The sequence below is a fragment of the Globicephala melas genome, chromosome 19 (assembly GCF_963455315.2).
Source record: "Globicephala melas chromosome 19, mGloMel1.2, whole genome shotgun sequence".
Classification (NCBI taxonomy): domain Eukaryota; kingdom Metazoa; phylum Chordata; class Mammalia; order Artiodactyla; family Delphinidae; genus Globicephala; species Globicephala melas.
Genome location: NC_083332.1, coordinates 59,412,041 through 59,435,554, shown reverse-complemented (window position 1 = coordinate 59,435,554; position 23,514 = coordinate 59,412,041). Strand labels below are relative to the sequence as shown.

General features: G+C 66.0%; 1 protein-coding gene across 8 annotated transcripts in view; it reads right to left on the bottom strand.

Moving 5' to 3' along the window:
* Positions 1-23,514, bottom strand: part of GSE1 (Gse1 coiled-coil protein) — a 418,195-nt gene that overhangs the window by 13,647 nt on the left and 381,034 nt on the right. For 6 of the 8 annotated variants that reach the window (XM_060289861.2, XM_060289860.2, XM_060289862.2 and 3 more), the window contains 8 exons: positions 23,126-23,344; positions 12,509-12,708; positions 7,073-7,248; positions 6,416-6,613; positions 5,613-5,804; positions 4,864-5,162; positions 3,750-4,074; positions 797-1,410 (listed from right to left, as the gene is read on the bottom strand). In XM_060289861.2, coding sequence (XP_060145844.1) covers positions 797-1,410; positions 3,750-4,074; positions 4,864-5,162; positions 5,613-5,804; positions 6,416-6,613; positions 7,073-7,248; positions 12,509-12,708; positions 23,126-23,344 — 2,223 coding nt within the window. The remainder of the gene's footprint in view (positions 1-796; positions 1,411-3,749; positions 4,075-4,863; positions 5,163-5,612; positions 5,805-6,415; positions 6,614-7,072; positions 7,249-12,508; positions 12,709-23,125; positions 23,345-23,514) is intronic. The other 2 variants (XM_030863150.3, XM_070044385.1) reach the window with 1 other exon arrangement.

Sequence of the window (23,514 nt, the reverse complement as noted above, 5' to 3'; positions counted from 1 at the left end):
CCTCAAAGGTATAGAGCATACATGCAAACTCCTGTGCAGAGAACAGAACCCCTGCACCCGAGGGCACCGGGGCTCTCCCCCCGCCTTCTCACAAGGTGAGTGGAGCAGAGAAAGCTTCCTGGGGCTCTACATTTAGCCTAGACCAACAACGTAGACCAACCAAGACTCGCTCGGCCTTGGCCCCTGCTTCCGGCTAAGAAGCGGAATTTAATACCATGCAGAAGAAACTGGTCTGGACCCCTGATCCCTCCTGGTCTGACAGGGGTTGAAGGTAGGGGACAGCCATGCTTGCCCTGGGCCTGCTCGCCTGTTCTCCGTAGCTCTTTGGGGAACCCAGGGTGCCGCTGGCTGAGTCCCACCCCACCCTGTGCAGAAGCAGGAAGGAGAGGCAGCCAGAGCTCCCGCCTCCCCCGCCCCCAGGCCGCCCACCCGCCTGCAACTGGGACGGCAGCCCCAGGAGAGGAGTCCCCGCCGGGCCCTGGGCCACCCTCTCGACAGCCTCCTCTCCCTTACGCTGCACTGTTAATATTTCAGACCGTCTTACTGGCCTCTGTTCATCACCTATTAAATGTGCGTGTCTGTGGAACTGTTTTCACAGTCTACAATTTGGCTTTTCGGGATAACACGCACTGTGGCAGGACAGACGAGGGGCCCAGGTCTGTCTTCCCAGAAGTGTCAGGCAGAAGCCAGTGAACTTGCTCCCTGGAGCTGCTGAGACCCCGGGGCAGAAAGCCAGAGGGAGGAGGGAAAAGGAGGGAGGAGGGAGGAGGGAGGGCGCGGCCGCCAGGGACAAGACCTTTCTCCTGGGCCTCCCGCCGCCGGCGCTCCTCCAGGTCCAGCTTGCTGACCAGCCTCCGTCGCTGCTGCAAGAACTCGTCGTAGACATAGGTGGGGTCGGGGCCCCGGGGCGCCGGGGGCCGGTAGGGCGAGCCCGGCTTCAGGGGCCCGGGGGTCTCCCCGAAGGGGGCCGCCGGGGCGAGCGGGGCCCGGGGCTGGCCCAGGACGGTCTGGGTGGACGGCTCGAGCTCCGCCAGGAAGTGCGCGGGCGCGGGGGGGAAGGCCTGCTGCTCCAGGCCCCCTGCCTCGCGGGCCGGCGGCTGGTACTTGTCCAGGGGGGCGGCCTCTCGCTTCCGGGGTCCCTCCTCCGCCTTCTCGGGGCAGTAGACCCTCTCCACCTTCACCAGCGGGACGGCCGCCTGGCGGCTGGGCTCAAACGGGGCAGGGTGGCCGTGCAGAGGGTGGCCCTCGGGGGCACGCCGTGTCTCCAGCGTGCTGTCCATCAGGGACACCGGGTTCCAGAGGGCCGTGGGCACCGAGTGGTGCTGGGGCTTGGGTGAGATGAGGGGCGGGGGGCCGCCAAAGTGCTGCGGGGGGTCGCGGCCTCCCGGCTCGTGACGGTTTGGTCCCGGCCTGCGAAGGGAGCGGAAGCAGCCATCAGCCGCGAGGGCCCAGGCGCGCCAGCCACCCTGGCCCCCAGGCCGCCTGCCGGGAGCCCCGAGCCGGCCAGAGCTGGAGGGGCGAGCAGGAGGCCTCCTCTGGGCCACGTCCCAGGGCTGGAGGGAGGACGGGCCTTCCGCTCCGCCGCCTTCTCTGTGGACAGCTCGCGGCAGGCGTGTGCAGGCCCGCTTTGGAGAGAACAGGGAGCCCGACGTGGGCTCTGCGGGTCTAGGGCAGAGACAGTCCCGGCCCGGCCAGACCCGCTCGAGCCCGTCTCTCACCAGCGACCTCACAGCAGCTCACCCTGTGCCACCGCTTCCTGAATTCCGAGCACGCTGAGAACAGACCCGCCCCCGGGTGATCCCAACTCCAGGCGAGCCACGCGGAGGGGGCCCGGCCTCCTCTCTCCCTCCGTGCTCACAGACAGCAGCAAGAGGCCGGCCTCGGGGGCCCACCCGGCCTAGACCTGCTTCCGTGGACACCCTCATAGCCGGCAGCTACGCCCAGAGGGTCTTCAAGGCCCGGGCTGGGGCCTGTCCAGGGAGCCAGGCCACCTGCCGGAGCGCGCGCCCCTGACACACAGGGAGGGAGGGAGAGGACCTTCCATCAGACACGCAGCTTTGCCCCGAAGCCAAACTAAGTGCCTCTTTCCTCGGTGCATTTAAAACAACATTCACCTTCCAGAGGACTACGTGGCCGCTGTTTCTCCAAAGTTTATCTATTTTCTTAAGGGAAGCCCCACGCTGCCACGGAGACCGAGGGTAAGGTCTGAGGGGACGGAAGGGGAAGCCACGGCAGGCACGTGAGCAGCCTTCTCCCAGGGCTCCGCCTGCCGGGCCGAGGAGGGGGCCGGCTAATCAGAGCCACCAAGGCCACTGCGCCTCTGCTGGGCGGATACGCAAGGGAACCATATCGAGAAGCGCTAAGTCCTCAAGTAAACAGCAGAGGAACGAAACCTGTTAGCGAAGCAATATTTCACGTGCTGTAGCCAGGTACAGGCTGGTTTTCTAACCCGGAGCCCAGGGGCCCGAAAGACCATCAGGTTTGCGCTGCTGTGGGGACCACCGAGGCCAGGTGAGGACCGAGGCAGAGGCCACCCCCGCTGGGGACAGCAGCACACAGGCCCTGACAGCTGCGCTGGGATCTTGCAACCCCAAGCAGAGGAAGCCACCCTCGGGTGTCAGCACGCCCTGAATTTATCAGGAGATGCTGGACGTGTGCTGACTGCTCGCCCAGTCCCCTGGGTGTGACGGGGACCAGAGGAACAGAGGGCAGCTCAGAAGCAGACGAGATAGCCCCTGTATAGCCTCGGACGGGCCCAGAGAAGCAGAGGGACCGTCTGCAGCACAGACCTCGCTGTGGCCACGCTGAGCGGAGCAGAGGCCGGAGGAGGTAGGAGACCCAGGCAGGGGCCTGGCCACAGTGCACTCCCGGTCACACCCAACTAGCAAGCGAATCCCCTCAGTGGATGCAGAGGCAGGATGCAGACTGCTGGACGGGCCAGCCATGCCCAGGACACAGAAAAAAACCCACCAGTCAGCCAGAAGCTGGAGAAAGACGGAGGGAACAAGTGGACATTTACAACGCCTCCGACCCAGAAACCCAGCACCGTGGACACCAGGGGCTGGCAAGAGGCTCAGAAATCCTCCCACCCAAGCTCCTTTGTGCAAAGCTGAGGGAGATGGGCCCGGAGAAGGCGAGCGGGGTCCAGTGTGCCCAGGCCTGGCCAGGCTCTCGCCACCACCTCTGGTGTGGGTCTCAGCCCGGCCCTTCAGAGTGAGCCCTGGAGGGAGGGAAGGTGCGGTGGGGGACACAAGGTGACAGCCAGATCAGCAGACGGGGAGCAGCGAGGCCCCACGGGCAGCTGTAAGAAGAAGGAGCCCAGCTCACAAGGCAGGTGTCGGCAGCCAGGGGTCCCAGAGACAGGTGCAAAGGCCTCTTAGAAATTTTTTAGAACAGGGCTGGAAAAACGGGTATTTTTTAAAATTACAAAAGCAGTAAAATTAATTTTTTGTTTGATTAAAAATTAAAGGGAGTCCCCCTTCTCATTAAAAAAAAAGTTTGGGCAGAGAGAGATGAAAAGGACATAATTATTGAATGAAAATTCTCCGTCGCCCTCCTTCAGGCGCCGCGAGCGTCGCTGCTGGGAAGCAGCTGGGCCGAGGCTGTAGACACAGGTTACTCGGGGATGGACGCCCCTGAGCAACCGCCTTCCCTCCTCACCGCTCCCTCCTCCAGGCCAAAGCGGGGGTTAGACAAGTGGCAACACACAGGCTCCCTCGTGCAGACGCCGCCCCCATCCCCGGGCCCACCTGGCACTCTCAGGCCTGTGCTCCGCGTCCGCGGGCGCCGGCGGCCGGCCCAGGTCCAGGTGCTGCTCCAGCACCTGCTGCCGGAACTCAGACACCTGCGACTGGCGGTCCTCCTTCTCCTGCCGCAGCCGCCGCTGCCGCGCCAGCCACTTCTCCTCCTCGTTGGTGCGCTGGAGGAGCAGGGCCGTGGCCGCACTGCTGCCCGGCAGAGAGAAGAGGCCGTGGGTGGAGAGGAGGCCGGGCACGGGGTGGTGCGGGGCGGCCGCCGGGTGCAGGGGGTGCTGCATGGGCTTGGGCGCCTGCAGGCCCGCGTCCTTCAGCTTCTCTGTGGGGGAGAAAGGCTGTCACGGCGGGATCTCAGCGCCAGGCTCAGTCCCTCCCCGCTGCCCGTCCTCCCAGAGGAGACGTGCACCACCCTCCAAGGGCCTCCCCGCGGCTGGGCCAAGACAGCCAGGGGCATGGATGCTCCCGGGCACTCGCCTCATCTGGGTGACACGCTGGGTGTGGGTGTGTGGGGCAGGCTCACGCCCACACGCCAAAGCAGACTTGAACTCTGGGAATCACCCGAGCCGGTTGCTACAAGTTAGATTACGCGTACGTATAATAAAATAAAATGTTTAAAAACTAAGGCTAGGGCTTCCCTGGTGGCGCAGTGGTTGAGAGTCCGCCTGCCGATGCAGGGGACACGGGTTCGTGCCCCGGTCCGGGAAGATCCCACGTGCCGCGGAGCAGCTGGGCCCGTGAGCCATGGCCGCTGAGCCTGCGCGTCTGGAGCCTGTGCTCCGCAATGGGAGAGGCCACAACAGTGAGAGGCCCGCGTACGGCAAAAAAGAAAAAAAACTAAAGCTAACAAATACTTAAAACTATCCCCTCCTAAGAATTATGTCACGTTTTACCACGGTGCACAGTCTTTCAGCTGTCTACCTACATCTGTCTTCTCTGTGTCGTGTGCCTCTCCCCCCGGCTCCCTGTCCGGGGACATCAGGCGCGTAGCTTGCAAAAGGCATGGTGTGAATCTGCTCCAGGCCGGCGGGCAGACGCTACGCGGCAGGGCCCTTTCCTCGGGGAGCCCCCCAGCACGCAGCTCCCCACGCACGGTCCTCCTCTCGGGTACCTGCTCGGGTTGGGGTCAGCTGCTCCGAGGCCTTGCCCCGCTCCTCAGCGGCGTGGCTCCGTATCCCGTGCAGCTCGCCCACGGGCAGGAAGGCCGGCTCCAGCGCCTTGGCGGCCAGCAGCTCCTTCTCGCGGGCCCGCTGCTCCCGCTGACGCTCCAGCTCCCGCTCGCGCTCCAGCTCCTTCTCACGCTCGCGCTCCTTCTCACGCTCACGCTCGCGCTCCTTCTCACGCTCGCGGTCAGCCTCCCGCTCCCGCTCGCGCTCCCGCTCCCGCCTCAGCTCCTCGTCCATCTGCATCCTGCGGGGCGAGCAGAGGGAGATGTGCGGGGGCGCTCGGGGCCGGGCCGGGCCGCTAGGGAGAACCCCCAAAAGCAAGGAGCTGACACCCGAGACCAAGGTTTTCGTGAAAAAGCCAGCATTCCCATCCGAACGGTGACGGGAGGTGAGGCGGGTTCTACTCTAGTTTAACGCGCTAAGAGACTCAAAGCCCATTAGATCAAAAGTTGTGCACCAACTCCCGAAGCGCCATGGAAAGCTCACGGCCGGGGGCTGGAGATTCTGAGGATGCAGCCTCGCCAGGCACTGGCCAGGAGCTCAGAGCACCCACCGTCACCGCCCCGTGTGCAGGCGAACAGACCCAGGACCCGAGTGGCCAAGGAGCCCGCCTGGCCACACACGAACGGCCCAGCCAGGCTCTGCCATCCGGGGAGGGAAGAGCAGAAGACACCCGGCCTGGGACGGGACTTACCTCTCGGCACTGAGGCTGGACATCCGCTCCGAGTGCAGCGCTGCCAGGGACGAGTGCGAGAGCTCGGGCGGGTAGCGGACCCCAGAGAGGTGGAGATGCATAGCTGATGGATGCAGTGGGGGCAGGGAGCCGGGGGTGGGGATGGGGTAGAAGGGGGACCGCAGGGCCGACAGGCAGTAGGAGTCGTCCATCCTGTGCGAGAAGATGGGGCTAGTGAACACGGAACGTAAAGGAAAAAAGGCAAGACCCAGCCCTACCACCAGGTGCCCCGGCCAGGTACGGTTATTGATCCAGGGGCGCTGGACAGGGCAGGACGGCCACAGAGCCTCCACGAAGGCCCTGAAGAAAGGGTCCACACCCACAGCCAGACCCAAAGCCCCTTCCTCCCAGAGGCCAACAGATGGTAACAGCTCAGGGCTCCGAGGCCCTGCTGGCCACCCCAGGCCAAGTGAGGAGACTTCCAGGTCTGGGGTGGGGTGGTCCACAGCATAACTGCCGACCCGTCACGGAGGACGCAGGAAGCTTCTACGTAGAGCAGTGGTCCAGCGCCGTCTCCAGCGGGGTTTCCTGGTCGCACACAAACCTTGCGCTCTGCGCTTTAACGCGTAAGTGCACCAGTGGAGCCGATGGCGGGAGAGGGAGGGGCTGGGGCGAAGCCAGCTCGGACAGAATTTCCCTCTGGGGGGAAAGTCCTAACGGCTCATCTGCAGGGCTGGGAGGGGCGGCCGCCTGGGGTCTCCCTGGGAATCTGGCCCCAAGCAGTGTCTGCCCAAGGGTGGGTGGGAAGGTCTGGGGCGCCTCACCTGAAGGCCGGGTGGGGGAAAGGGTGCGGGGCCAGGTAGCTGGGGTGGTAGTAGGCCGCGGCGGTGGCCGGGTCCAGGCCCAGGGGAGGCAGGGAGGACACGCGGAGGTCCTCGGCGGTGTGGTAGGGCCGGAAGCTCCGCAGGTAGTCCTCCGCCACCGTGCTGGGGGGCGCCACGTGGTGCACGGGCCGCTGGAGGCTGCGGGAGGGACGGACAGAGGACGAAAGGCGGAGGTGAGCCCCAGGCCGGGAAACGGGCCAACCTCCCGGTACTTCCACCATGCCTCCCTCGCAAGGACAGGTCCTGGCAGGAGGCCCAGGGAACAGGTGGGCAGCTGCTGCTCCTTGGGCCCCCCCAGCCCCCTGCCGTCCTCACCAAGTGGGCGCAGGGCCGCTATCCGCGGCCTGGAGGGACCCCTGGCCCCGGGAGCCCCAGACTGGGGGTTTAGGGTCGGGCAGACGGCAGAGCCAGCCGTCGGCTCAGCATGGAAACGGCCAGCAGGCGCAGACGGGGCTGCCGGCCCGGGGCTGCCGGCCCGGGGCTGAGCCACCATCTGGCGGCTCTTGGGCTCAGCTGGTGCAGCTGGCCTGGCGGCCAGAGCCTCAGGGGTCCAGAGCCCAACACGCGTGCCCTCCCCGGGCCCCGACCTGCACTTACTTCAGCGGAGGAAAGCGGGAGTCCTGCACCACCGAGCTGGGGGAGATGCCAAAAGGGTAGGGGGTGCTGAGCAGGTGGGAGGGGATGGCCGGGCCCCCTGCCTTCTCCTGGGGCAGCGGGGCCTCCACGATGAGGCGTTCCCGACCGCTGCCGCTGCCCCGAGAGCCAGCGTCTTGCTAGAGGACAGAAAGAGCGGGTCAGGGCAGGGGCGGGCGGCTCCGACCACGGCCAACGACGAGCCAGGCCTTCCTCCAGACTCGGGGTGGGGGGGGAGGGTTCAAGCTTTAGAGCACGATCTATAGATGGCCTTTCCTTACGCTTTTCCACCCAAACCTGCGGTATGAGCGGCGTGGCAGGCGAAACAGAAAGAAGGGAGGACACGGGTTCCAATGATGGGGGGGTCTGGACTGAAACACATCTGGGCGACAGGAAAGGACAGACGCCCCAGAATCGGACTGGGGTCCAGAAGAGTGCCCGCCAGGGGACACAGCACAGTAGGGCCGCCCATGCCCTCCCAGCACGGATCTCCGACAGGTCACAGCTGCTCCAAACTCAGACGCGGGAGCTGGATGACGGTGGTCCCCGCACACACCCCCAACCCCCGGCGGTGAGCTCTGCACTGCAGCGGCTGTGACAGAACCACGCGGAGCCCCTGGCCACTGATCGCCAGGCACGTGCCGGCATCCCGAGGGGCCGAGGCGTCAGCTGTGCTGCCAGCTGCCGGCCTGCGTCACAGATACCTCTCGGCCCACGATGCCCATGGAGGACGTGGCCGAGAAGCTGCTGCTGCCCTTGGGCAGGGCATGCCAACCTGTCCCCCGGACAAACCCCGGGGCGGCCGGGGCACCGACCAGAGCACAACTGGCCAGAGCTGTCTGGGGCCTTTGCACACTGATGGGGGCAGGGCCGTGGGCCCGCCTGCCCCAGACTCCCGGACACAGAGAGTGACCTGGGGCCTGGCGGGGAAGGCAGACCCCCGAGAAACCAGAAAGCGCTCACACAAGGCAGGACGGGGGGAGGAGGCGGCCCCCAGAACCCCCGGCCACACGGAGGAACGTCCTGCACGCCCGCCCACAGGAGCGTCCGCAACACATCGAAAGGTTCTGTCGTTGGGGTCATTCACACGGCTGAGAGGGGGCCGCACAGCAGGCACTGAGCGCCAACAGCAGCCGGGGGCTCTCGCTCTGGACGTGGGAGTCAGTCTGGGGGCTCCGTCACCGTGACACCCTGCTCAGCCTAGGGTGAGGATATCTCGGCCCAGGCCTCCCCTGAGCCCCGAAAGCTCCACAACCCGGCCCCTCCTTGGCCAGATGGCACGACGCCCGCCACCTGGTGCCAGGGCCGGCCGCCCCCGACCCACTGCCGCAAGCAGGGCGTGGGCCCAGGTCCGTCCACCCCAAACCCACGGTGTTGCCGCTGGGCCACAGCCCTGTCTCCTCACTGATGTGGCGCGTGTCCAGGAATGACCACTGTACGTGGGGCGGTGACCAGAGTCTGTCCCCAAGGAGACACCCTCTACTGTCCCTCCAGCCCTGACTCTGCCAGTAACCTTCCCGTCAGAGTCAGGAGATGGGGCAGCAGAGACCCCCAGCCATCTCACTCCCTGGGTTGGGGGGCAAGAGACAGACTGCGCAGCCCCCTGGGCGACCCCTCCACCTCCACACCAGCAGACGGTGACCCCGCGGAGCCTGAGGGGCCCATCCGTCACCGTGTTTACCAAGCGTGCTGGTGGGTGGGCGCCGCGGCATGATCGCTAATTGGAGGAGACAGGCCGCTGACTGGAGTTTTTAATGAGCGGTCACATCTGTTCCCACGTGTGGGCGCAGCCCTTCCGCTCACGGCGGGGCCCTCGTGGTGCGTGAACTCCGACCTGCCCTCCCCGGGATGGGTGGCCACGAAGCGGCAGCTAAGGGTGGGACCCGCGCGTGCGCCAAGCCCGGGTCAGGGCAGGGAGCCCGGGACCCCCGCCCGGGTATTACGAGCCTTCTACACAGGGTCCGGCGCGGGGTGGCTCCGTCTGGTCCTGGAGACCCTGGACGGGTCCCATAACTGCCCCGGGCCTCGGTTCCCCCAGCTGTCAAACGTGCAATCACAGCAGCGGCTCACAGAGCAGCAGGGGTGGGTGCACGGGTGTACACGGGAAGCGGGGATCTCGCACAAGCAGCCGCACCTCCTAGCCCACCCCCCTCCACCCTCTCGCGCTCCCCGTCGACACTACCACCCAAGGGGCTGTCCTCAGCGTGCCGTGTCCCCCTCGCACCCCTCCCTCTGCTGGCGCAGGGCCAGGCCAGCACAAGCGCTGACCCCCACGACGAGGCACCTCAGCTGCTCTGGGGCTGCCCCTCACGGGGGCCACCGTGGAGTGGAGAGGCCCTGTGCCCGACGTCTCGGATGCACTAACAAGGGACGGCATGGCCCTCAGATGCTCTCTGGACGGGGACGCAGTGGCTGCAGCCAGAGGCCCCCTAGGTGCCAGGGCGGCTCCCCCGACAAATGCCCGGGGTGATGGGACCCGGGGGGACCTGGGCTCTGCCTCCCGGCTGGCAGCAAGGCCCCTCCTCCCCTCAGGCCGCAGTAGGAGGAAGACGGCAGCCAAGGGCCTCCACCGTCAGCCCAGGACAGTGAAGTCCTCGAGGGGACCTCGATTTAAGGACAAAATCTGGGGACAAGCTCCAGGCAACTCCAGGCCACCACACGCTTCCTCGCGCTTCCGGCACTGTTTGCTGAATCAAACAGCAGAGTGAGGGGCCCCAGGCAGCCCCTGTCCCAGGGGAGGGGCCCCGAACGCACCAGCCCCAGCTCAACGCCGTCCCCAGAAGCCCCCTTCAACCCCCGGCAGGACAAAGCCCTGCTTGAAGGCGGCTGGGCCAGATGGTACCTTCCCAGCCCAGCCGAGGACAAACAAGGAGCTGGAGAGGAGGGGGAAGGGGTGGACTGGCAGGCAGGGGGTCCAGAGGGCCAGACCCACGCGCCCGTCTGGCTGGAGCCCTGCCAAGCTTATGACAGGCACCTGGGAATGAGGTCACGGGGGGTGGGCCCGGGCAGCAGCCCCCAAACCAGGCCAGGCCCAGGAGGCTCAGCCGGCCACCCCGAGGCCCCCGATGGTGGCGTCCAGGCCCCCGCGCCGGCCCGCGGCCGGGCTCGCCCCGAGGAACATCTGCGGGCAGCTCTCATTTCTGAGCAGCGGCTGCAGGCGCAGCTGTAGAGATGAAAGAAGGAAGGAGTGGGGGGGAGGAGGGAGGAAGGGAGGAGAATCCTTCATTCTCTGGTGATTAGAGAGGTTTCCACTAGGCAGCCGGGCAGACATGCCCTGTTAGCTTTAAAACAGACTATTTGTCATTGCATCTGTCCTTCCACAGCTCCCGCTACCTGGGAAATACCGGTGACCCCGGTGCGCGGGAGGGCCCCCCGTGACTCACGTGCCGGGACTTCAGGAAGCCCCCCTCCCCCCTCACTACTCTGCTCTTCCTGGTCTCCCCCTCCCCAGGCGGATTCAATTCTCTGCTGAGCCTTTGTGCCGGGGCCGACGAGCTGCACGTCACCCACTGATCCAGCTCCCTTCCCGCCGCCCTCCCTGGTGGCACTAGTGTTTCATTAACCACCGCCTTGGTAAGTGGCTGCAGAGAGCCACCGCGGCCCTTCCTCTGCGGGTTACTCGGTGTTTCTGAGGCAGTGAGGACCCCCCTCCACCCCGAGGAGGGCTGAGCTTGGGGGGAAGGGGCCCAAGGCCAAGGCACCTGAGTGTCTAGGAGGGGGTCGCTTAGGAGGCTCCTGGGTCTGGATAGCAGCTGCTGGGACAGGGGACAGGACCAGAGGGGAGGATCTGGGCTGTGGGTGGCCGTCACCAGCCAGGGCCAAACCAGGGACGTGGCAACAGGATCAGAAACCATCTGGGCCCCCGGGAGTTAGGGGAGACGCAGGTGGTTAGGGCCCCGAGGTCGAGGCTGGTCGCCAGGTGGCAACGGGCCCCTCTGGAGGCAGGAGATGCTGGTGAAGACCCCTTGTCTTCCCTCAAACCAGGACTGCGGCGTCTTGGGCATCTCCAAACCCCTCTGGCCAGGATCCGCTCACCAGGCCCTGCCCTGGCTCTCCTGCCTCCAAACTGCACTCGGGGTAGAGCGACAAAGCCAAGGCAGCAGCTTCTAGGCGGGCACGGGGGCCTTGGCCAGGTGACGACCCAGCAGTGTCTCTCACCTCGGATGTGGGAGTCAAGCTACGGTCCCCTGGCCTATTTCCAGGAATTCAGGGGGTCCCCACTGGGCTCCGTGGTCAGGACCTGCCTGAGGGTGGCCCCCTCTGTGGACGGAGGCTGGCTCCCCCCACCTCCAGGGCAGAGAAAAGACAGACCCTGAGTGATGTCCAGCTGGGGCCCTGGGCCCATCCCCCCACCCGCCCCAGCAGGGCAGAGAGCTGCGAGGGGGGCGAGGGGAGAGTTCCACCCTCCCCGCTCCCCCCCCACTTTCTCTGTGGTTTAATTAGTATTTCCAAGTGGTGCTATCCCTCTGGGAACTCCAGAAAAATCCAGGAGACAAGCACAGGGACAGTGTTCTTAGTTAGGAAGGGCCCCTCCAGGCCGGGAGCACCGGAGCTGGGGGCGGGTGGTGGAGGTAGGCAGGTGCAGGGGCAGCTCCCAAGGCCACGAGCTCCTTCTGCACAGCCACGTCACACCAGGGACCCACCCCCCCAAGCGCGGGAAAGGGCCTCCTGAGGCGGGCGGACTTCGAAAGTTAAGACAGAAATAGGAAATCTGATCTGTGAAAATACGGGCTGGTATTTTCGCTATTTCGATTCCTTGTTTGTGCAACAGAGAATAATCATAACAGCTACTGTCTATCTAGTGCTTAGGACGTGTAAACACCATTTTAAGCACTTTGTCCCCCAAGACTTCTATGTTGGAGTCCCAGCCCCCAGGACCTCGGAAAGTGGCCATATTTGGAGACAGGATCTTTGAACAGGTAATTAAGGTAACACGAGGTCACGAGCATGGGCCCTGATCCAATAGGACTGGTGTCCTTATAAGAAGAGGAGATTAGGACACAGACACACACAGAAGGAAGAACACAGGAAGAGAAAGGGAGAAGACGGCCGCCTACACACCGAGGAGAGAGGCCTCAGGAGAAACTGACCCTGTCCCCACCTGGAACTTGGGCCTCCAGCCTCTAGAATAAATCTGTCTTAAATAAGCCCCCATCTGTGATGCTCTGTGAGGCTCGTTTTGGCAGCCCAAGACCACTAACGCCCATGAATCTTCTTGAATCACACAGACCCTCCAGGTAGGTGCTGTACTTACACCATTTTGCAGAGAAAAAGACAAGCTCAGGGAAGTGAGCTGGGGCAGGGGATTTCAACCCCGAAACCCAGCCCCGCTCCGCGGGAGGCCGCCTCCCCAGCGCCTGTGGCACATCCGGCCCCCCCAAGCCCCCTCCCCACACTCACCTGCCGGCTTTCGCTCCTCCACACGCCATTGACGGTCTTGGTGGGGGCGATGGTCACCACGGGGGGCGTGCTAGGGACGCTGTGGCCCCCGGGGGGGACGATGATGGGGCCCATGGGCACGCGCTTGGGCGTGCTGGCTGGAGAGCTGTGGTTGGTGGCCGGAGAGGAGACGGGGGACGACTCACTGCTCAGTGAAGACCCTGCGGGAGAAGGACACAGCAGCCTGAGCGGGTGCCCCCCGGCCCCCAGCAGCCGGGCAGGGGCACATGGGCTCCTGCGGACGCCCCGCCCCAGCCTGGGATCTGGGCGGTACCTCCCCACCCCCACCCACGGACAGGGCCTCCCGTGCCCCATGCTGCTCACCGCAAGCCTCCCCCCCACAATGGGAGAAAGAGCCGGGGGCGGAGCAAGTGTGGCTCGACGAGTTACACCCACGGCAGCTGGGGGCCGTGCGCGACACCCCGGGTCACCGGGGCTGATGTGGGCCGCTGGGCGCAGGGTGAGTGAGGGGCCTGCTGAACCTGCCCCACAAGAGGCAGCAGCTGCACGTGAGGCTCTGAGCGAGGGGGTGGGCACGCCCGAGGTGCACAGAAAGGCCCGAAGTTCTCCCTGCGAGCCCCCTGTGTGCTCGAGGGCGGGCGTCCTAGCTGCTGGACGGGCCTGGCAGAGTGGGGAACAGGCGAGGGCGTGGCTGACGAAGGCTTGTATTTTCAAAATACCGAACGCGTTCATTTCAAGTTTTAAGAACTGAGTTACGATCCGGCGCTGAAAGCATACAGGTCGGTAGTTTTGGGCACATTCACAGCGTTGTGGAAACGACACCATTATCTGATTTCCATCACCTCCAAAAGAAGCCCCACCCTCAGCATCACCCCCATGTGCTGCCCCCCGAGGTGGGTGGTGTGGAGGGTGGCAGGAGGATGGGATTGGTTTAGCTCCTGGCAGGGGCACAGGGTCGTGGTGGTGCGTGGGGTGGGAGGAGAGGGCGGGGCCTGGGGGGCTGGGAGGAAGTCACCCATTTGCAGCCAGGTTGGCCGGCAGCTGCTCCTCCCGCGAGGGGCGGGGCCGCCTGTGAGCGAGGGGTGGAGGTGCGTCCCCCCTCCCCCACCCCCAGCGCCCAGGCTCGCCCCAACGTCACCGCCCGGTGGGATATCTATCCCGGCAGGCGGGCAGCAGAGTGGCCCCTGAGGGCTGGAGCTGCCGGCAGGGCCTGGTCCTGGGGTCCCCGAGAGTCACACCCAGGCCCAACGAGATTCGGCCGTGTGCACATCCACACCCCGCACTGCTCTGGGCTGCAGTCTGGGGACAGAGGAGACCCCTCACATGCCCCCCCCCGAGGCCCCATGGCCCACAGGCCCCCGACACAAACCCCACCGCACCTGAGAGCCACGGAGAGCACCCAGGGCCCTGAATCTGGGGCAGGCCAGACAGGGGACCCCCAGATTTTACTACACAGCAGAACTTCAGCTCGTCCCAGGTACCGCGCTCGCCCATGGTCACGGGGGTTGCATGAGCTCGGGCGGCCCGAGGAGGTGGACCTGGCCGAGGAGACTGCTGACGACAGTCCCAAGCAGCAGCCTGGACACGCGCCATCTTGCAGAGCTCCCCTCTGACGGGCTCAACTGGGCGGCGTCTGTCTGCGGGAGCCCCACGTGGGGCACCTGGGGCCTCGGGGCGGGGGGGGGGGAAGCTGGGGCCAGCAGACTCCCCCCTCCGCAAGCAGCACATCCTCCCTGGATTTTGTTCAGAACCTTCCTGGGTCCCCGGGACCAAGACCCGCGTCTTTTCTCCAAACCATCTCGAGTGGGCACACTCCTGCTACCTAATCAAACCTCTGCTTGAAGGGGAGGCACGGCAGCCTACAGCTCAGGGTGCTGGGAGACAGTCACCCCTCCCTCTGCCCCAGAGGCCCCGACCGTCGAGGCGCGGGCTCAGCAGTGACCAGGAGGCAGAGTGGTCGGAAGCCGAGGCCCCACGGACCCTGGGACAGAGCTTCGCCCTGAGCAGCGTGCTTCCCTACGCTTGTGCACAGCTTGAACAACTGTACGGGGCAGCCCCACGGGGAGACACCCGGGCCAGCCAGACCTGCCCCCAGCCGAGCCGCTCGCCAGCCCCAAGAACGATGCTGAGGCCAGGTGCCCCCTTCACCTGCAGCCCTCACCGTCAGTGCCCGGCCAGTGGGCAGTGAGGAGGCACCTGAAGGCTGCTGCCCCTGACGTGTGACCCCCGATTCCCCAAACAGATCCGCCGACCACGGCCCACACAATTCTGCAACCCCAAGTCGGCCGGGCCAACCACCGAGACCCAGCAGCAGGTCAGGATCCCAGCCGTGGGGCAAGTTCCAGCCTCGGTCAGCTGTCAGTACCGCCCGCCTGGGGACAGCCGACAGGCGACAACGTCGGCGGCCTTCCTTTCCCAGTGGGACAGCCGCCAAAGTTTTGAAACGAGCTGTGTCTGCCAGGTTGGCGGGGCCCACCCGAGAAGCCAGCTTCCAGGGAGAAGCAGGAGGCAGGCGGCGGGCTGACCAGGCCGGGAAACCCCTGTACCCTGAGCGCTCACCAGGTTTGTGCAACTTGGAGAAACTGGGAGCATCTGTCTCCCCACCACCGCCCACGCCCTGGCACGGTAACCCCGCTCCTGGGGCCCCAGCAAAGCAGGCTGCCGTCCACCAAACACGCAGGCGGGCGGCCCCTACGAGAAACTCCCGCCACGTCCACCAGCAGCCGGAAGGACACAGCGGGGAGGGGGTGAAAAGCCACCAGAGCTCTCGGCCACCAAGCAGGAGGACCTACCGTGTACCCAGCCTGCACCCCGGGCCGCCCTGTGTAAACTCCGCCTGGGGGTAGAGGGAGCGAAAAGAAAGAAAACAAACACACCGAGAACCCCACCAGTCAAGGGAGAGGCTGCACTGCCTGGAGAAAACGGTGGGGTCAAGGCCAGGTGGGCTCTGCTCCTCGAGGGGCCGGGCAGACGGGGGGAAGCTGGAGCAGACACTTCAGAGCCCCAGCCTGTGCCAGCCCCTGGGGCCTCACAGCCAGGAGGGCCCGGTGGCCACGCCACCTGAGCACAGAGACTCAGGGCCACCTGGCTCCCGACCCCGCCGCTCCCCCGTCCCCGCCCACCTCTCAGATCACCCCCCTCCGGCCTCCGAGCCCCCGCCCCACGCCATTAGCAGGTCTCCACGGATCAGCATCGTTTCCAAGCGCTGGGCAGTGAGTGAGGAAGGAGGAGGGGAGGGCGAGAGACGGAGCCTGGGGGCCAGGTGCCCCTGCCCGCCCGGAGGCCACGGGCAATTAGCAGCCTCGTCCCTCAGGGGCGGGCCGGACGCCTCGCTCGGCAGCCAGATCGATGCCTGACCACGCAACCGCCAATTAGCGCGATCGCCCCCGACCCCGTTCTCAGGGCGGCGCGAGCTGTAATGAACCGGCGGTACACGGCAGGCGGCAGCGAGCCCCGCGCGGGTGCGGAGGGGGTGACTGTGCACAGCGCTCCGCGTCACCTCTGTCATCTGACCTCGCGGATTAGCGCCCGAGGCCCCCTGAGCCCATGTAATTAACAGCTGAGACACCGAAGTCGCTGTGAGGGGAGATGGAGACAAGCCTGGAAACACAAGTGCAGCATGTCAGCTCCCTAGACGCCACCCGAACGACCTGAAGCACCCACCGGGCGCCCTAAACAACGGCTCCTGTGCCGGGACCACCCCTGCCCGGCGCACTGCAGAGTGTGATCTCAGTGCCGCCGCACAGCCCTCCCTCTCCCCGGGCACAAGCCTGCACTGAGTCAGGCCGCCTCACCCGGGGAGGGACGGAGAGCCGATGAGGGACAACGGTCACCTGATGTGCTCCCTAAAGGAGGACCCCTGGGACGCCTTCCCGAGACGCCCCCTCCCGTGGCCAGAGCCGCAGCACCACAGGGCCAGCCCAGGTGCCGGTGACAGATTATGGAGCGAGCGCCAAGCAGCAGGGGTCCCCCCGCCGGGCTGAGCCTCGCCCAGACTTTCACTCGGTGCAGGCAGGGACCCGCCAGCCACGAGCACGTGCAGATCCCCACCATCATCACGTGGAGGCGGGGAATGAGGTGGGGGACCCCCTGGACTCCCCGCAGGCCGGGCGCAGCGGCGACAGCCGGGCACACGGCACATGCAATGGCCCCACCCACCTGTGGGCTCAGGGAGAACCCCCTGAGAAAGAGCCGCAGGGCTGCCCTCTGCCCGCTTCCCTTCCTGGAAGAGGCCCTCCCGGCCTGCCTGCCAGCTCCTCCGTGGCGCGGGAACAGCCGGAGGCCCGTCCACCCAAAGCCCCCTCCCAGGAGCCCTCACCCCACCTCATGCCACCAGCGGGCGGGGCACACCTGCCCCAACGTAGCGTCACAGGACGGTCACTAAACCCCAGCCAGCAAAGGCAAGGCGTGGTCCTTCTTACAAGACACACTTCCAGGGGCCCACGATGTGGTGATGAGCAGGACGGGGGCTGGGGGGACGGTGGGCTTCCGCTGTGCTGAGGGGCACGAGGGGCCGAGAAGGGGCGCATCCAGGGACAGGAGAGGAGCTGGGGGCGAGAAGGCGGAGGGGGCTTCAGAGGGGGAGGCAGGGAAAGTCGCTGTTTCAGCCACACGGCCTGGGGAGGCCTCTTGTCCCAGCGTCTCAGGGCCGGGCAGCCCCCATCAGGGCAGGCGCAAGCCCCCCTCTCCTCTGAATCCCCAGCCCGGAGCACAGAGAAGGAGGGCGGGGCGCCGAGGACGCCCCTGTTCGCTCACACCTGTGCCACGAGACAGATGGGGCTGCAGACACGCTGGGAAGCCCAGCCCCGCCGAACCCTGCGGCCACACGACTGACACGCACGCGTGTCCGCTCACTTGTTTCGCTGCGTTCTTTGAAAGAGGCAGGCTTCAGATGGCAGAACAGGGGCGCCTCCCCCTGCTCCTGACTCAGGCCGGCTGAGTGAGGCACCACTGGCGGGCAGAGTCCCACCTCCAACCCCGACAGAGGGAGGGATGCTCCCGCCTCCTCCAGGGGCCCCAGGGAAACCAGACCCACCCGCAAAGCCGGCGACAAGATGAGGTGAGGCCGCGGCCGGCAAACACGCCTGCAGAAAGGCACGCTCCCTCCCGCCTGGGCTCGGGGTCCTGGGCCGCGCCGCCCTTGCCAGCCTGCTTGCGTCGGGTCCAAACAAAGCCGGGGTCCGTCAGTCACTTCTCTTGCAGGCGGCGAAAACGGTGCTCGTGCCCTCGGGAGACCAGCTCCCTGAGGCCGCTCGGTGCCCCCCACACCCCGCCGGGAGGGACGGACGGGAGACCAGCTCCCTGAGGCCGCTCGGTGCCCCCCACACCCCGCCGGGAGGGACGGACGGGAGACCAGCTCCCTGAGGCCGCTCGGTGCCCCCCACACCCCGCCGGGAGGGACGGGCGGGAGACCAGCTCCCTGAGGCCGCTCGGTGCCCCCCACACCCCGCCGGGAGGGACGGGACACGTGGGATGTGCACAGGCCGTGTGGCTTTGGAGCCCACCCTGCTCCTTCCGCGCCGCCCCGCCGGCAAAGGGGCCGAAGATAGACGCCAAGGGCACTGCTGCGGGACGCCTCAGTCAAGGGGGCCCCGGCCTGTCACTGCCGAAGGGTCCCACGGGTACAGCCGGGACCAACGTGGGGCCCAAACCTTCAGCCCGAGGCTCCTTCCAGAATGTGCTGTGTGGGCCTGGTCACGGCCTGGGACTCCCTTTCTCCAAAGAGGCAAGACGAGGGTCGAGGTGACAGGGAGCGGATGCCCTGGGCCTGCGCGCACCCACGCTGTCAGGACGTCTGGGAGCAGCCGTGGCAACTCCTCCGGCCCGGACAGGACGGGCTGTCCCCAAACGGGGTCAATCTGGGCCTCGAGACACGTGCACAGCAACTCAGCCCCGCCCTCAGCCATGGAAGCACTCGCCTTCCTTTGCCGGCCCCTCAAGCCCTGGCTGCACCGCAGGGGTGGGGGAAGGTGGGGATTGCAGGGATTGGGGTGACGGCGTGAGTGGATCTCATCTGCTGCACACGGCGCCGCACCTGGAGCTAGCGTGTTCTTCCTACGTCGGCAAAATCTACGGAGTAGAGACGTTATCCTCAGCCTCTGTTGTTTTTTACCTTTTTTATTTTTGGCTGTGCCGTGAGGCATGCGGGATCTTAGTTCCCAGACCAGGGATCGGACCCACGTCCCCTGCATTGGAAGCACCGAGCCCTAACCACTGGACCACCAGGGAAGCCCCTAGACGCTACCCTCATCCTGAGGACACAAGGCAGCTCCGAGAGGTAGAGCACCGTGCCCAGGCCACACAGCAAGGGCGTGAACCAGAATCTGCCGGCGTCCGTGTCCACCCTGCTGGGCGCCCGTGTCAGACTGGGTTACAGGGTCAGGCAGATATGGCCCCTCCCCCTCCCCGGACAGGCAGGCCCTTCGAGTCCCCCAGGGACAGACACCCGGCCCCCCGCTGGCCGACAGGCACGGAGCAGGACCTTGGGGCTGCAAAGAAGCCTCAGGAAAGATGAAAACCCAGCGGGGGCCAATGTCTCCTCCTCGCATCCCCTCTCTGGGGGCAGAGCAAATGATGGGCACGTGGATTACTTGCTCTGAACTGGATTTTTAAACTGCAGCCTGGAGCCACGACGTGAGGAAAGACATCAGCCGGGGAAGCAGAGGGGAGAGCTGGGCCACGGCTCGGGGTAAGACGCTTCCGCAGCGTGGGGGGCGGCGGGGCCGGAGGAGAGGGTCACGAGGCAGCCGGAGGCGCCCAGGGCTGCGGTCAGCACCCAGGCGGCCCGCGGCTGACCAGCATGGGCCGGGCAGCAGGAGGGGCCTGCGGGGGTGTGGGGGGAGGGCTGTGGCCTCGGCTGTCTTGGCTCTGCCGTCGGGCCCGCCTCTCCCACCACCTCCCTGTGCAGGAGGGGACGCCGTACCTGCTCCACCTGGGACCTCTGCCCTTGGGGACAGGGCCCTCTGGGGTCAGCCATGGGGTCCTGGGTCACCCCGAAGAGACGGGGGCCTCGCCCTTAGGGAGGGACAGCTGCGGCAGAGGCGGTGGCTCCCTTCTCTGGGAAGGTGGACATGGATGCCAGGGTGGGGCAGGAGGCCGTGGAGTTCCCAGAGTCCCCTCTGCTGCCTACGGCTCGGGACACCAGAGCCCAAAGCTCTCGGCTTTGCCCACCAGCAGGACGGACAGAGAACAGAGGCCAGGGCTGTGCTGGGAACGCAGTGGGAGACTGCCCTGTACTCAGCAGGTGCTCGATAAACGCTCACTGCCGCGATGCGGGAGGGGAGAGCCCTTGCTGGGTCCACCTCCTCACACACCTGGTGCCAGGTGTGCGGTGCCAACCACCCGCGAGAAGTGTGCCGTGCGTGGACAGCCCTGCAAACACCGGTCTGAGAGCGGAAGCCGCAGGGCTGCGTGCGTGGACAGCCCTGCAAACACCGGTCTGAGAGCGGAAGCCAGCCGCGGGGCTGCGTGCGTGGACAGCCCTGCAAACACCGGCCTGAGAGCGGAAGTCAGCCGCGGGGCTGCGTGCGCCCACAGGCGACAGGTGTCCAGACAGCGGGTCCTGGCTGCCAGGGCCAGGGGCGGCGTGGGGACAGGGTTTCTTTTAGAGGTGACAAAACATGCTAGAATTAAGAGTGATGGTCGCAGAACTCTGAATGCACAAAAACCCACTAAATTGTGTCCTTTAAAAGATGAATTTTCCGGGACGTGAATTATACCTTAAGAAGTTATTAACAAGCAAAAAAATCAACCCCCCCCCCCGCCATCACCAAAACGTCCCCCTTGGGCTCTCTGGTCCCCGGTGGAGAGGCAGGCAGGGGAGCTGGGGGGCTGCTGGCTCTCCCCCCTGTGCCCCTACAGCCCCCAGGCTTCCAGAAGCTGACAGCCCACATCTCCACTCTGTCCCCCGCTCTGTGGGGAGCACAGAGCCCCCCCCCAGGGCTCCCTGCACCACTGTGGTGGGTGCTGGGGGGTGGGAAGGGGGTGCCCCCCCCCCCCCGCCAGGACCATGCACTCAGTCTTGCCGTCCTAAGTCCGGCTCTCCACATCCACTTGGAAAGGCTGAAGGAGCAGCAGTTGAGGAGCACAGGGCGTGTCCTCACCAGCTGTGTGACCTCACGCTCATGACCTGACCTCTCTGAGCCTCAGCTTCCCCACCTGTACAATGGGCCGACGACTCTGGGCTGCCAGCCAGTTCTACAGACGGGAGACAGCCCATCAGAGCTGGGGCAACTCCGTGAGAAAAACGGGGACCAGGCATGGGATGTGGCCCAGAGGATGCTCCAGAGAGTAACTGAGCTCATTTCTTCAAAGCACAGCCCCACTGGGGTGCACCAGCTCGTGCACTGCCAGTGAATCTCATCGCTGCTGCTTGAAACTCCAGACTTTGCCTGGGGCCCCCAGAGTCAGAAATGAGGTCACAAGTCCCCAGGACACACACAGAGTCACTCGAGCATCAGGGCAGCCCAGGGCCCAAATACTGAGCACCCCCCAACCCAAACCTCGGCTTTCTCATCAGAACGATGGGAATAGCCTCGGGTCAACCAGCGGCGGACAGCACAAGCTCAGGCCGGCGTGGCTCGCCCCTCTCCTCTCTCTCCTGATCCTCTGTCACAAAGCTCCCGGGCGTCACGTAGAACACCCAGATCGCAGCCCCCGGGGAGCAGGGTCCGCCCCACAACGGCACACGCTGCTCCCGGCCAGCGAGGCCCGGCCGTCTCCGGCACGCGGGCTGTCCACCGGCCCATTATTCGAGCCGGATGCTGGGGCCAGCCTGGGGCAGCAGAGAGGAGACGGAGGCCACCAAGGCAGGCTCTCGCGTGAGCCACGCCCGCAGACCTCTCCACCGCCCACTTGGCAAGGAGGGTAACGCGCCCTTTCACTGCCACATCCTCTACAGACGGGGGGTGTCACCCCAGGATGAGCCCAGCTGCCCGGGAGCGGACACAGCTGTTGGCTGAAGCCCTGACGCTCGGGGGCGACTCAGCCAGATGGCCCCAGTGTCTCCCACGTGCTGACAGTTGTCTTTGAAAGCTGCGACAGCCCTGTTTCTCCACCTCCTGGAATGCCGGGAAGGAAGACACCAAAGCAGAGACCAAGTTCTGCCCTGGGGGCTTCGCGTCGACTCTGAAGAGACCCCCCAAGTCTCGGCCCCAGCTCAGGGTGCCACTGTGCACGCTACTCCCGGGGTGCTCGCAGCCAGCCCAGGACGTCTGTTCTGGGGGCCTCGCCGGCACGGAGCTCACCGTATCTGCTCTCCGGCCGCGTGGCCAAGGAGTCCCGTGGTGGGCAAGGAGGGGCACGCGTGCAGGGACTGGGAAGGTCTGTCTGGGTGGACAGAACAGCCCAGGGCAGGCGGACACCAGCAGTGAGGGCGATCCCTAGCAACGCAGAAACCGGGCCCCGAAGGCCTTCGCTCCCGGGCCACATCCACGCTGCCCGTCAACTCCTGTCTACCCCCCTCACATTCCTCCTCCGTCCAACAACCACGTGATCAGCAAGGGTGTGGAGACAAGTCAGATTCAGAAATCAGCAGACCCCCAGCCACCCCGGTCAGGGCAAATGTCCGCTCTGCTGAGCTAGAGACCCCAGAGTCCACAAAGACAGACAGAGTTCCCACACACGTGTTCTTTGGGTGCCCCAGAGGGCCTGGAAGCCAGGACGCCAAGCCCTGGACATTTGGGGCAAGGCAGATGGCCGGCAGAGGCACCCAGGGTCTCTGCTTCCTCCGCCCGGGAGACCGACCCCCTGCCTCCAAGCAGTGAGTCCAGAGGGTGCCTGAGAGGCCTGCACCAGAACCCGCAACGGCCCAGGCCTCCCAGCAGCTCTGGCTGCAAACTGCCCGCCAGCCCCACTCCTCCAGCCAGCAGCTCTTGGACTAACAGCCCTAGAAGTGCCCGGAGCCAGAGCTGTAGCGAGCCTCGTCGTACAAACAGGAAGGCGGAAGCTCAGAGAGGGTCAGCACTTGCCCAAAGTCACAGAGCACGTCACTGCCCACCAGGAGCTGGGGCTCCGGACCTCTGGGGGACACCTGTCCATGCCACCCCAAGACCCCTGCCTTGGACGGATTAAGCTGCGCCCCCACTTTGGGGCACTCGGGATAAAGAGGGTTTCCAGAGACCCTGCTCCCTGCCACGTCTGGAGGGGGTATCAAGGCCTGGTGCTCCCGGGAAACATGCCACCTGGGAAGAGGCCCCCGGGGCAGGCTGGGGGCTCCTGAGGGACGTATCGGGGTGCAGCACATCCACCCTCTGAAGCCACAGCTGCCGGACGCCCCCTCGGTGGTCCTACAGCCAAAGAAGGACAGAGCAGCAGAGAGCGCGGGAAGCAGGAGCAAGCAGAGCTGCTGGGGCCGCTGGGCTCACCGGACGGGCGGGGGTCAGACAGCGCGGTCCCCGCCAGAACGAGGCAGCACGAGAAAAGCCAGCACGTGTAGACGCGGGCGTGCAAGCACGTGGGCGGGAGCGGCCCCGCCCCCGGAGCCCCGTGCACGTGCGGGGCGGCGGCTCGTGGGACCGGCTGTGCCCCCCGAGCGCAGGAGCCGCGAGGCCTGGGCAGGAAGGAAGGGGCCGCTCTCTCCCCCGCTTCGTGGAGCCGCCCGGCGGGCGCGCCTCTTACCTCTGGGCTCCTCCGCCTGTTTGGCGAGCTTGCGCAGCGCGGCAGCAAAGCTGGAGGACGGCGCGGCCTGGGCCGACAGCGCGCTGCTGGTGGCGGGGCTGCCACTGGGCACCAGGGCGCCATTGAGCGGCGAGGGGGTGAGGGGGTTGACGGTGGCGGTGGTCCTGGTCGCGGTGGAAAGCATCCCTAGTGAAGGGGACTTGGGCTCATGGCTCATGCCTGAAACAGGAAAAGAAGAACCAGAAGTCACCCAGAGAGCAGGAGGGCCCGGCACCGGAGCGGGGTCTGCGCGGCCTGGGGGGCCGGTGCCAGTGGGCGGCATGCGGGGGGCGGGAGCTGAGCCGGAGGCCCCGGCAGCACAGGAGAAACGGAGCAGAGCCAGCGCTGCG